Source organism: Chroicocephalus ridibundus, chromosome 3 (genome assembly GCF_963924245.1).
Source record: "Chroicocephalus ridibundus chromosome 3, bChrRid1.1, whole genome shotgun sequence".
NCBI classification, from domain to species: domain Eukaryota; kingdom Metazoa; phylum Chordata; class Aves; order Charadriiformes; family Laridae; genus Chroicocephalus; species Chroicocephalus ridibundus.
In genome coordinates, this window is record NC_086286.1 from 125,217,875 (window position 1) to 125,230,951 (window position 13,077).

The window sequence follows — 13,077 nt, forward strand, 5'->3', positions numbered from 1 at the left end:
TTGGGGTTGTTGGTTTTGTTTTTTTTTTCCCCAGATGGAAAATGGCTGAATTTGGGAATGCTCTATCACAAAGTATTCTGGTCAAAAATGACGTATCACAACCAATGTGTAGACATGAATAAAAATAGCTTGATCCAGACTAGGAAATTTGACAAAGGAATGGGAGCTTGAGGAGGAACTTGAGTCCCTAGGCACCAACGCAAGTGACAGCACATGGCAAGTATGCAAAGCCACTGGATAGGGACCAGCTGCCCAACACCTGCCCAATTCAGGACGAAAAAGACATCAGATGGACCTAGAAGCAAATGGACACAACCTGACAGTGCCAGTGACACTTCAAAACAGTGGTTTTGATACCTACAGCACCCCAAGTGAAGACCGTGAAGCACATCAACTTCTGTTTGACTAGATGGTGATTCTAGTCCCAATTTCAAAATTGTGCACTTTGCACCCGCTTACTGCAGTGTGTGCCAATTTTTTTGGTGGTTTTCTAATATCATCATTGAGTTTTGTTACTAGTTGAGTGACATGGATAAAGTAATGACATCATCTGCAGATCTAAGAAAGGGTGAGCCCATATCCTGTCTTCCACCTGCGTTAATGGAATATATATACATAACCTTTTTTAATTTAAGTTATGGTCAGAAACCACAGTTAAGGTTGGGAAAAAACCACCTACTACACATTAACTAGGACAGCACAGAAGCCCTTATAAAAAGTCCACCAGCAAATGTGCCCAGACACCTTCAGCTCGACAGAGCTCAGCACAAGCATCAGCCACAGCAAGAGAAGGAAAGATGTCGTCTCCGATCCCTTGCACTTCTCTGGTGAGAACTTGCTTTCCGGGTTTTTTTTCCCCCAACTTGACAGAGACATATTTAAATTCTAATAGATGAATGTCAGGAATGGGGAGCTGCACCCACCTTGAAAATGTTATTTCAACCATTATTAATAGAAAATACGTAAAACGGGAGACTGCTGAATAGCACCAGCATGGGGCAGCAACGAGACGGTACCGGTCTATTAGCAAATGGGGATACTGCAACATACTCTGAAGTTAAGAAATCCATTGAAAACTCAACCCTAGAGTGTCTTTTTGCTGTTATATCCTTTCTGCTATCTCCTGTATTATATTACTTTATATGATTGAATTTTTTTAATCAACAAATTACAACCGAGCGTATACCGTACCTGTCAGCACTGTAAGAATCAATTAATGAAAGCAAGCGTGGATGTGATATACGACACATTTTTCCATAATTACCCCAACCTGCAGTATAGACTTGAACTACCAGCTAGGCTGGCTGTGGATGAATTTCCCAGCCCCAGGGAAGAGTCGTTAGGCGTTCTGTGTTATAGCAGCTGTAGCTGCATCGTGTCCTAAATACTCCAATTTTCTTCAGTTCAGACCACTGCTCTTCATGCTGCTGGCTGTGCTGTCAGCCAGCAGTTGTGCCTACGGGAAGGTGATACAGCCTGGACTCAAGCCGGAGAGCCACTTCAAGCAAGCATATGCTGGATGCCTGACCCAAAAAGACTCCAAATTCCCTCAAACTGTGAGAGTCAACATAAGCATCAGCAGCATCAACCAGGACACCAAAACGACTCTTGATATCAGCAGCCGCTCTCTGGCTCCGTGGGATTACAGGTACCATCTCTGTCCTTATGGTCTAGAAATATACTGGCTGCGATGGTCAAGAATAACGCAGAGGCTGTACCCACATCTTTGTTATCAGTGCTTCACTGTTGAGAGACTTGGGAAATATGAGGGTATTCACAGTCCATATAATCTTCTTTGAAAGATAACCAATACAGAAAGGAGCATAGAGCAAAAACCAGAGAACCATAGAATCGTCTATGTTGGAAGGGACCTTGGCAAAACAAGTTACTTTTGTAATTTAATAAATTTATTTGTATATTGGTGCAAGTTTCTCCTTCAAAAGAATTTTTGACCATAAAGATCATCAGAGGCCTAACATTGCACCAAATTCAATGGTGGTTTAATAATGTCAGCATCAGATCCTAAGAATGTTTCATGTTTTGGAGAGGAGCTGAAGGTCTTTGGGTCCGTTAGTCAGTCTGACAGGTTGGGAAGCTCATACTATTTCTAGTTGGTCTTTCAAAGTCAGTGCCTATTTGAAGCAAGTCCTTCACAAAGGCAGTTGGGTGCAGTCCTGTCGTGCTTGTCTTACACTTAAAAACCTGCATTATTTACTTACTTACACTTAAAAACCTAGAGTAGAGAAGGGTCTACAACCCCTTCATAGGCAATCTCCTGGGAGGTACAGGTCTGGGAGCCCATAGTGAACCAGACTATCATGATTCTAGAAACGCAGCAGCATTTCCATTTCAAACAGTTCTCTATTCTTTCATGTCATCTTACAGGATCGATGAGGACCACAACCGCTTCCCCCAGGTGATCGCTGATGCTAAGTGCCGCCTCTCCAGGTGTGTGAATTTGGACGGGCAGCTGGACCACAGCGTCAACTCCGTCCCCATCAAACAGGAGATCCTCGTCCTCCGGAGGGAGCAGAAGGGCTGCCACCAAACATACCGGTTGGAGAAGAAAATCATCACCGTGGGCTGCACGTGTGTCACCCCCTTGATCCGACACCAGGCTTAAAGGGAGCCTGTAGTGTAAGAGCAGGGAGCCACGGAGGAGAGCTTCCTTGCCTTACAGCAATGAAATGAAGGGGCCTGACTCAATCTCTGCCAGACTGAATCAAGCCATAATGATTAGCTAGAATCTATCAAAGTATATTAACAATGAAGAAGTCTCAGTTTAAAAAAAAAAAAAAAAATTATATTCCCCCAAAATCTTGAACTCTATGAATTTGGAATCCGGACACCTTCATGTGCTGGGTCGAAAAAGTAATGGGAACTCATTATACATCTTTAGTTTACACTTTGAAATGTCTATTTATGTAATTCTATTTATGCTGGTGGAAAACTTAGTAATAATGTATCTGCTTATTTATCTTTGTTTAATAAAAAAATAGTAAATTATACTGTGTCATTCTCCTTTTTTTTTCTAAAGAAGCCTTTTTGATAAGGCAAGAAATCACTTAATTCAGTTAATTCAGTTATAAGAGATTTACATGATGCTAAAACCTAAAATTCTCTTGAAAACGTCTAGCTCTGCTGCAGTAGAATGTAAAGCCTGTAGAAAATCTAGGGCTTGTGTCATTGACATCATTTTACTGATACAGAAACGAAGATACCTGGAGGAAAATGATTTACCAAGTGACACCCAATAGATTCATATTAAAGACAGAGTAGCGGAAAAAGCAATGAGTAACTACCCAGTTATCCACCCAGTTATCTGATTGGGAAGGAATTTGTTAAGATAAGTTCAACACAACACTTTGAGTGCTTCTTTGGGGGGAAAGAAACTCCCTCCCCTAAAATGGTGAGTGTATTTTCACTGCTGAGTTTTAACTTTGGCCCGATGATATCTGTGAATTCCAGTCCAACCCATTTCAACATATTTTCCATGGAACAGGTTCACTACCTGAGTACACAAGGAAAAGAACCAGATGGATAACTGAAGCAATTAACCACATATTGCGAACTGCCATCGTAATTTTCTCCACGCTCGTGTCCTTCCAACACGTTCGCTGCCAGCAGTTAGTGCTTCAAATGTAGGGCACACTGACACAGCACTTCTACCACCATTGCGATGGGACTTGCGTAGGTGGATGTCTAGCACTGCAGGTGGGTTTATTTAAAGCACACTTGGGTTAAAAGTGCTCAGATGAAATCGTTCCGTGTTTCAAAAGGCGGGCTGGTTTGCGAAGATGCGGATGTTTTGCTGCTGTCTCGGGGAGGTGTGACCCTTCTCAGGCACTGGCAAAATGCCATTGGCAAATGCAACAGCAAATACAGAATTTGCAGAGATGCAGAGCACAGGGGTGCAAGTCCCTAAGGAGAGGCAAGGTCCTCTCAGGTGACAGCATCTTCTCCCAATCCAGCTGGGCTAACTGGAGATGTGATCATCCCAACTTTTGCTGCTAGGGGTTATTCCCTCCAGCTGTGCCAGTGAGCCTAAACCCTCCCTAATCTACTCCAGGCAAAATCAGGTGGGTCAGCCTGTAACCTAAACTCATGGCACAGACACAAGTTTCATACCATCCCTTGACCTAGCAGATATACATTGGTCCAAGGACACATTCATTAATTCTGAGTGATCACAGTATCTGCAATCACAACAATGAACTCCTGTCCACGCCTTTAGTTACCTTCAAACACTGATATAACTTTGCCCATAAGTAGGTATTTAGCACTATATGTGATCGTAACATAGTTTGTTTCCTACCTTGTATCCAGCTTTTCTTCCTCACGGTCTCCTGCAGGTCCTGAAGTTCACCCAGCTGGTGTGAAGAATATTAAGCATGGGAACTGACTGCCAAAAAAAAACACCATTGAGGAACACTCATCCTTTTAGGTTTTCAAGGAGTTAAATAAATATCTGTTCAGGAAGACTGAAATAGGGCTGACTGCCTTGTTCGTTAGTTAATCTCTCAGTGTCCTACCACTTGCTATAGAAGGAGCTTTGGCAAATTGCAGCGGCCCAACAGTTCTAACAGTTAAAATTACGGTAAGTCCCACCCTTTGTTACCTGGTAGTGATGTGCAGTTAGCTGGAGTTGGCACATGAGTAATGGAGACTAGTTAGCAATGCTGAGAGCGAGCTACTATGTGGAAAAAGACAGAACCAGGTCAGCAAGAGATGACGCAGTTGGAGTACCAAAACGCCAACTGCTTTCTGCAGTTGGGCTGCAAAGACACTCCGGTTCCCCTTCCAGCAGCATCATCTTCCCTCGGATGAGAGAAGGGCCACGAACATACACTGAGGGCTGGAGAACATCTCCTGTTAGGCTGAGAGAGTTGGGGGTGTTCAGCCTGGAGAACAGAAGGCTCCAGGGAGACCTTATAGCGACCTTCCAGTCCCTAAAGGGGCCCTACAGGAAAGCTGGGGAGGGATTCTGGATCAGGGAGGGGAGCGACAGGGTGAGGGGGAATGGTTTTAAACTGAAAGAAGGGAGATTTAGATGAGATATTAGGAAGAAATTCTTCACTGTGAAGGTGGTGAGCCCCTGGCGCAGGTTGCCCAGAGAAGCTGTGGCTGCCCCATCCCTGGAGGTGTTCAAGGCCAGGTTGGACGGGGCTTGGAGCAACCTGGTCTGGTGGGAGGTGTCCCTGCCCGGGGCAGGGGTTTGGAACTAGATGATCTTTAAGGTCCCTTCCAACCCAAATCATTCTATGATTCTATGATTTGCCAACCCAATTAAATCCTTGCCTTAGGACACAGCCTTTTTTTTTATTTACTTGGCCTCAAGCCAACTTCATGCTCACCTCTGTAAAGCTGCGTGGGTGTTGTACATGCTCCCATGGAAGCGTTTAATAGCATGATTGCCTTGATTTGTTTGGCCTGAGGACCCTTTGCTTTCCTACTGTAAGTTCTCCTTTAACTCCTGTCTTCATGAGCTAAGAGTTCTTCTTTCACATTGCTGTGTTTGGTTGTAAAAGTGCAGAATCATTCCAAATCAATGCATCCTGACATGAGGTCACCTAATAAATGCCTTTGTTTCTCGGGACAAATGTTCATGATCACAGTCGGTAAGGATCACGATAGGTATCCAAAGAAAGCAGGACCATTCTTTGCCTGCTGCACAGCTCTCGTCAGTTTGAGATTCAACAGGTAAAGCTTGTTCTTTCTTGGCTTGGAGAGTTTCTGTGTAAATCCCCGCTTATTTGATGTTCTTTAATGATATCATCATGGGTGAAAAGGATAATTGCTGCAAAATCCTCTTCAACATGAAGGTTTCCACTCCAGTGCTGCTCACTGTCTCAGTTTCAAGTCAGTTTGTAAAATCTGAGCAGCAGTGGCTTAGCAGCCAGTTTTCCTGGCAACTTGTGAGTAAAACCCAGCAGAAATGGAAGTTTGAGATTGTATTTGTGTAGCAAATCATCAGATAGCCATGCTCATCATTGCCAGTTATGAAAACCAGCTGGTCTGTTACCTTCTGCTTGTAAAAGGTGGTGTAGATCTAACTGTCTGCCAAGCCTTATGGGGCGAAGGAGTATGGATTTCAGAAGTCTGGGGAAAAAAAACAACCCCAAGAATTTATAAGGGCAAGTTAGAGAAAGGATAAACCAACTCTATGCATTTACTGGAATAGGGAACCTTGATTGTGTTACAAACACACGGTGCTTACTAAGAATGTAGATAAAGCAGAAACATGACACTTTGTACTGGTAAAACCACTAAAACTCATTCACTGAAAGCCATGCCCAGAAAACCGTATTTTGGGTAGCGCCTACTCAGTTCGCAACCCCCAAAGAGCATCAAACATATTTTTAACCTCTTGTTGAAGTGACAGAAAAAGGTGGAAAAACTGAGCTAGCTTTCCGAGGGAATCATAGAATCATAGAATGCCTTCTCTTCTCCAGGCTCAACCCCAACTCTCTGACTGTCCTCATAGCAGAGGTGCTCCAGCTCTCTGGTCATCTTGGTGGCCCTCCGCTGGACCCGTTTTCCAACAGGAAAAATAAATAGATAAAAGGAAAAGAAATGTTACACAGAAAGCAGGAATGGCTTTATCTGAAGACATGAGGACTTGAAGCTGTTACTACTATCCAGCCCTGGAAGTATATGGAGAATAATTAGCAAAGACGGAAAATGTTTGTGTGAGTGGCAAACATGGAAAGCGTGGTTTGTTTCTAGTGCAGAGTCTGGCTGGTATCTTCTCAGCTCCTGAAAGACAGCACCAGCACACAGTCTCCCCAACAACAGCTCTGAGCCTGCCAAGAGGTATCAGCTAATCACTGACATTTTAAGCAGATTTTTTTTTTGTCAACACCTTGAAACAGTGCTGTAGAAGATGTGGATTTGGCCCACACACATAGACTTCTCTTAAGCACAAGGTTAAAAATTATACTGGAGAGCAGAGGAAGAAGGGGAAGGAGACGAGGGAAGGAGATCACGGCAAGCCTCATATTTTACCCCGAGATGGTAACATGAGAGCAGGTTTCTGCTCTGATCTGCCAGGCCATCTCCCAGGACAGCCAGAGCCCACAGCTGACGTGGAATCTCACTCCATCACCTATACTCATCATGCTGGCACCAAACCACAGATCCCCACAGGACTGACAAGCAAATTGATCATCCCCTTAAAATTTTGTCTGTTAGGTCTAACTCTCAAAAAGCCACGTCAACTTCTGGATTTTCAAGCCATTGCTCCTCTGGCTTACCAAACACAAACACAAACACAAACAGTTCTTGGGTTGTTCCAACCTTTGCCTTTTTTATGTATTTCATTTCTGTGCACTTTTAAAAGCAATGATTTTGTGGAAGAGGCTGTAGTCCCTTTGACCACCCCCAGGTGCATCTGCCTGTTGTCAAGGGTCCAGAGAAGCCTGACTCATGCCCACAGGCCAACACATCCACAGGTCAAAGCACAGGTCTGGGAGGAGGCATCTACCCAGGATCAAATCACTGCTGTGCCTCCCAGCCCATGGTAATGCAGGAGTCTCTGCAGTGTGTTCCCTCCAACATCCCAGGAGAGCTGCTACACAACGGGATCCCTGCTCGAGCTGCCAGAACAGGCATAGACAATGTGGGGAACGAGCAAGGGGACACAAAAAGGAGGTCAGTGAGAGGCAAGCAGAAGAGGGAAGGAATAGGAAAGGTGTCAAGGCTTGGATACCAACCTAGGACCATAGGTTGCTTAGCCTAGCAGGTTACAAGAAGACCCTGCGGGACTGCTACTCCTACAGCTGTGTCTTCTTCTGGTAAAACAACCGAGTCCCCAAAGGTTGCCCTAAGCTGCACTTCAGAACCAGAGATGCCCCGCTGAGCACCCAGGGTCTGGGACTGTTGCTGCAAGGGGAACAAAAGCAAGCAAAGCCTTTCACAAAGGCTGGTCTTCAGCTGTGAACTGTGCTTGCTCTTGGTGGTGATATGACTGTGCTGTTTACAAGAAGCATAAAAACTCGTCTGCCGTGTTCTTAGATTGCTGGAAATGAAAGCCAACCGCCTACCTCATCATATAAGCCAGCCCCTAAAAAATAACCAGACTCATATTTACAACCAACTGCACTCTAAGAATGATGCCATTAGAAGGAAATAACCCTTCTTGATGGTTTTATTTAGAAAGAATCCCCATGTAGAAGCGCATGCCTTCCTGAGAGTGGTGTGGTTTACACTTGGTAGCACTGGCTGCAAAACCTCATGACCCATGGGTGAGACGTCCTTAATTAGCTGCCTTTGCATTTTCTTGATTAATTACTTCATAATTTATCCAGTTAGAACAATTCTTAGGGTAATATGATGAGTTTTTAAGAGCATCAGCGTAAGAACTTACACCTGTTCAGCTGCGATGAACCCAATGCCCGAGTAATTAAGACTGGAGAGAAAAAGGCTAGTTTTCTCCACACAAAACAAGTGAGGACAACCCCACAGGCTGGGTTTATCGAGAGGGAGAGAAATAGGTCAGGAGTAAGAACCGGGGTGTGCAGCGTGCGATTTCCTGGTCAGCGGTTACTGTAAGAGGAGAGCTGGTGTTACGCAAGAGCGCGCAGAAGACGCCTCCATGGGTTTGCACTCCACCACATGAAGAGCTTGGTGGTCATAATGAAACAGCTGCTGCCACAAATGAGTACAAATGCTTGTAACTGAATGAGATGGTTTCCCCACCCCGATGGTTGTTGAACTGACTCCCAGTGACCCAAGAGGCAGGGAATACACCCAGCTCAACAAACAAGCACCAAAGGAGCCATATAGACCTAACGACACAGTGAAAGAAACCCAGGGTCTACCTGCACCACGTGTATCTAATTTAAAGTAGCATCTGTGCAGCCAAAATGAAAACCGAGAATGCTTGCACACAGGCTTACCCTGGTTTAAATTCAGATGACCAAGTAAATACAGGCTTAAAACCTCCACCAGCAGAAACCAACATCAGTGAATCTGGCTGAGCTCTGGATGAAAGTTGAGTAATGTTAAAAAAACCCCAAACTACAGCAATCAGATAAAATAATTAATAGTGTCTTGCTAGGCTGCGCTCCTTGTGTAGCTAAGAGAGAGAAAGGGCAATTCCTCCTTTGGTAACTAGGACACCTCAGCAGCCCTGCCCTGGAGGTGTTTATTCCTTGTCCCCTTGTTGTGGAGGGATCCTCATCCAACACTTCAACCCCAACACCTAATATTTGGCTGCTTAAAGACTGGTGAGATGAAGCCATCTTTGCACATTTCCCTGCATTCCTGCTCAGCCAACCATCCAACTGATGGAGAACAGGGGGGCTTATAAGGATGACACCTTGTTTGGAAGAGGATAGGACTTTCCCAGCTCACGTGATTCAGGCTAGACCCCCATCCCAAATTTCAGCTGCAGCCCTACCATACGATGTCTCCCACCTTTTTCCTCACCATCCGTAGACCATCCCCAAGGTCTGGAGACGCTGACTCCACCAGCATTGCCTGCATAACCTCAATTCACCAGTTTCAGGCCTTTTTTTTTTTGCTTCTATTTAGGTTGTGAGTTCTCTTGTGCTCCCTCTCACTCATATCACTGCACCAGAAAAAAAAATGATCTTAGCTGAAATCTCTTAGTGCTACTGCAGCACAAGCCCATTTTCTGTCCGCTTGCATTTTGAGCTACCATAAAACAACATTCTTTTAAAAAAAATACCAATTTTATTCAGTGGATAAGTTATTGAATAAATACAGATAAACATTTACCATTTTTTGGGTACTCTGAGCAAATATAAAGCCATAAATATAGTCATAAATAGAACATATAAATAGTAATATAAACACTCCCCATGGAGCAGCAGTGACACAAAATCAGAATGTGATGAGAATCAGGCCTGGTGGCACTTACGTCAGATTTACACTAGAAATACGCTAGTGAGAAGTGATGGCCAGATAAGGAAAAGGGGATAGGGGATGAGGGAAGGAGGGAGAAGGTGCAGAAGGAGGGATATTTTGTGGCAGTGCTGGCTGGCATGTATACATTAGGGAAATTTACTGCTGAGAACAGCTTTTGAAACAGTAATTCATTTGATTCACCAAACTGATATAAACCGCAACGGGGAAAAAAAAAAAAAAAAAAAAAAAAAAAAGCACTACTTTACCCCCTCCCTGCTTGGAGTCACAAACAAAACTCAAAACTTTTCCTCCGTCCCTCTCTCTGCCCTCCATCACCAGCCACCAGTGATTCCCATTCTAAAATCCATAAATGGACAACAGCAAAAATCAGTATTTCCAGGAGGTGATTTGCTCCAATTTGCAAAGGAAAAGTCATGTTGAATTCCTGGGATGCAAGGTGGGCATCTGTGGGATTTCTCCAGAGGGATGTTCATAGGAGACATTTCTTCTTCCCAGTGCTGCCTCCTCTACTAATACATTCTAGGACTGGTAGTGGACAACTGGAGTGACACACGTGCAGCCCACGGTGATGACTTTCTTCTCCAGGCGATAGGTGGGCAGGCAGCCCCGCTGCTCCCGCCGGAGGACAAGGATCTCCTGTTGGATGGGGACGGAGTTGAGACTGTGGTCCTCCTGCCCCATTGCGTTCACACAGCCAGTGAGGCGGCACTTGGCATCAGCGATCACCTGGGGGAAGCGGTTGGGGTCCTCGTCAAGCCTGGGGATGGGGACACAAAAGGGGTTTACGCACTTGCACAACATGGTTTGGTAGGATCTTCTTGTTTATCTCCATGAAAGGCCCACACTATTTACCCCTGTATCCTCATTATGAGACAAGGCCAAAGAATTTCCCTATCTTCAACATTTTTAGGATGATTTCCTAGAAACGGAATCAGTTTGGGGAAGGTAATACTGCCATATCATTCTTTAGGAGATGATGGAGTGGAGCTGGGTGAAATAAGGAAGTAATCACAAGTGGACTATTCATTTTTGTTTGGTTTTGTTTTAATTTCAGCATTCAAAAATGTCTTTCAGCTAAAAAAATACAAAATTACGATGTACTGACATTTTTCTCCTCCTGCAGTAATAATTCTTTGACAAACGTTGGTAAGATGATTAGAAAATGCCCCAGTGATGTCCCGTTGCACTGCAAACAGTTTCTATGTCACCCAACATCAAAATGTGTATGTCAAGAAGTGTTTGCAATATTCACAGGACTCCAGGCATACCCTGAGAACCATATATTGTTCACCACAAAAAAAAAAAAAAAAAAAAAAGCCTGTGCAGCACAGCTATTGTAATTTAGATAGCAACTAAACGGTTACCTGTAGTCCCAAGGAGCGAGAGAGCGGTTCCTGACATCGTGGACCATCCTAAACCCATGATCTGAATTGCTGATACGAATGTCAACTTTCACCGTGGTAGGGAATTTGAGATCTTTTTGGTTCAGGCAACCTTCTCGAAGCCTCACAGAGCCACTGTCCCTGCTAGGTCGAGGATGAGTTGCCCTCCCATGGGGTGAGCTCCTTACGGTGAGTGCTAGAACCAGCACCAAAAGCAGAGATCGGAACTGAGAGAGAGAAAGGCGTCATTAGCTGTGCTCAGTCAAGAAAGAGAGAGCACAAAGAGACAAGTCTTGACTAGACTGGACCATCAATGGACCTTCTTCATACTGATATTAGGGAGAGATGAGCTGGCATGAGCTAATAGCACAATGATGGCAATAATAACTCGTCACAACGGATGCTAAACTCTGATTCATATTCTGATTCATAGATGGCTCTGCACCAAGAAGAACATCTCTCCATCAAGCATCTCTCCTCCTCTGCAGTCAAACAGCAATGTCTTATGATCTACAAGGTTGGTTAAGGACTCAGCTGACCCCATGCCTAAGCTTAGAAACCTAGTAAGCCATATCCTTTCTAAGAACAGGAAAGGTTGGCCACCTAGCAGCCATCTGCTGGAAATAACCTTTTTCTCGATGAAATCTGAGATTCTTGGGCCATTTCCAGGAGCTAGGGTGTTAGGAAAAGAAGACAGATAAATGTATAGTTTTTTAAGAAAATCGCAAGAGTTGACAGTGCTGCAAATACTACCCAGGCTGAAATGTAAATAACCTTCACAATGACATTTCAGCATTTTTGTTAGCATGTTGCCTGAGAAAAGGACTGTCTCTCCCAGTCCCACATCAGCAGTGCTGCCCTTACAAATAAATAATGGATAGTCCATTGCCTCCTTGTCACTCAAGCACCAAACCCACTTGGAAAAATTCAGGACAGAAAACTGTACCAGACAGACCAAGCAACCCATTCGGCTCCCACTAAGACCAACAAGAATTGCTCCTAGATAACAGCATCATGGGATCTGCATTCTGATTTTTCTCTTGCAGCAAATATTTCTTAATGCTTATACAAAATATAAGTACGTACCACCGCAGCATAGTTGGCAAAAGCCATGGCAACTTCTCTGCTGCTTTAGGAGGATGCACGCAGTGACAGAGCGCAAGAGTTCTCCTTCTCTGAGACCTCTTCCACTCTCTGTGTGTCTCAAAGCCAGATGTGGTCTCCTTTTTATAGTGAAGTTCAACCACGACCATCCTTTCCATTGCAGCATATAGCCACCTTACCTGACCTGAGGTTAGGAGCTGATATTTCATTTTCTAGCCCACTTCCTTCCGTCTACCTCCAGAAAGGGGAGGGCAGATACTATGTCATCAGAATCCCAAATCAGCCAATACAGTTTATTCAGGCAGATAAAGAGATAAGGGAAGAAAAGGAGAAAAAAAATTGTTTATGCAGCTTTTTTTTTTCCCCCTTTCTACCCCCTCTTTCTAATATTAGTGTTCTCTCGCCACTAACACATCTGTGGATGCACTTCCACATTCCCCCCACAAACCAAATGGCAGAGATCAGCAAGTTGCAAAGTCAGGCACCCAACAAGGGTTTCAAAATGAGGACAGGGCATGGAACTTCACAGTTTAACCTCCCTTTGCTTTAATTAATTGCACAATCCACCCCTGTCTCATCTCAGGGATCCTTGTGTTCTGCAGTGACCAGGCAGGGGAAGAGTAGGTGCCCAAGGAATGTCCTCCCGGGGGACCTCAGGGTACCAGAAGCTGGGATGCTTTCCCCACTCATTGCTGAGATC

The 13,077-nt window shown here is 44.4% G+C and overlaps 2 protein-coding genes across 2 annotated transcripts; one reads left to right on the forward strand and one right to left on the reverse strand.

The window, feature by feature from the left end:
• The first annotated feature begins 797 nt into the window (after positions 1 to 797).
• LOC134512447 (interleukin-17A-like) lies at positions 798 to 2,623 on the forward strand. Its single transcript, XM_063327819.1, has 3 exons — positions 798 to 827; positions 1,404 to 1,648; positions 2,386 to 2,623. The coding sequence occupies exons 1-3, from the start codon at positions 798 to 800 to the stop codon at positions 2,621 to 2,623; spliced, it is 513 nt and encodes a 170-aa protein (XP_063183889.1).
• A 7,787-nt stretch (positions 2,624 to 10,410) lies between these two features.
• Positions 10,411 to 12,386, reverse strand: IL17A (interleukin 17A). Its single transcript, XM_063327820.1, has 3 exons — positions 12,360 to 12,386; positions 11,256 to 11,500; positions 10,411 to 10,648 (listed from the first exon to the last, which is right to left on the reverse strand). Exons 1-3 carry the CDS (start codon positions 12,384 to 12,386, stop codon positions 10,411 to 10,413), a joined length of 510 nt encoding a protein of 169 aa, XP_063183890.1.
• Positions 12,387 to 13,077: the final 691 nt, after the last annotated feature.

What these genes read in the sequence shown, in the direction of transcription:
- LOC134512447 (XM_063327819.1), top strand. Translation starts at nt 798, where the DNA reads ATGTCGTCTCCGATCCCTTGCACTTCTCTG. An exon ending in CGATCCCTTGCACTTCTCTG is followed by an intron (nt 828 to 1,403) that starts GTGAGAACTTGC and finishes AATTTTCTTCAG; the next exon opens with TTCAGACCACTGCTCTTCAT. An exon ending in CTGGCTCCGTGGGATTACAG is followed by an intron (nt 1,649 to 2,385) that starts GTACCATCTCTG and finishes GTCATCTTACAG; the next exon opens with GATCGATGAGGACCACAACC.
- IL17A (XM_063327820.1), bottom strand. Translation starts at nt 12,386, where the DNA reads ATGGCTTTTGCCAACTATGCTGCGGTG. An exon ending in TTGCCAACTATGCTGCGGTG is followed by an intron (nt 11,501 to 12,359) that starts GTACGTACTTAT and finishes TCTCTCTCTCAG; the next exon opens with TTCCGATCTCTGCTTTTGGT. An exon ending in CTCGCTCCTTGGGACTACAG is followed by an intron (nt 10,649 to 11,255) that starts GTAACCGTTTAG and finishes CCCCATCCCCAG; the next exon opens with GCTTGACGAGGACCCCAACC.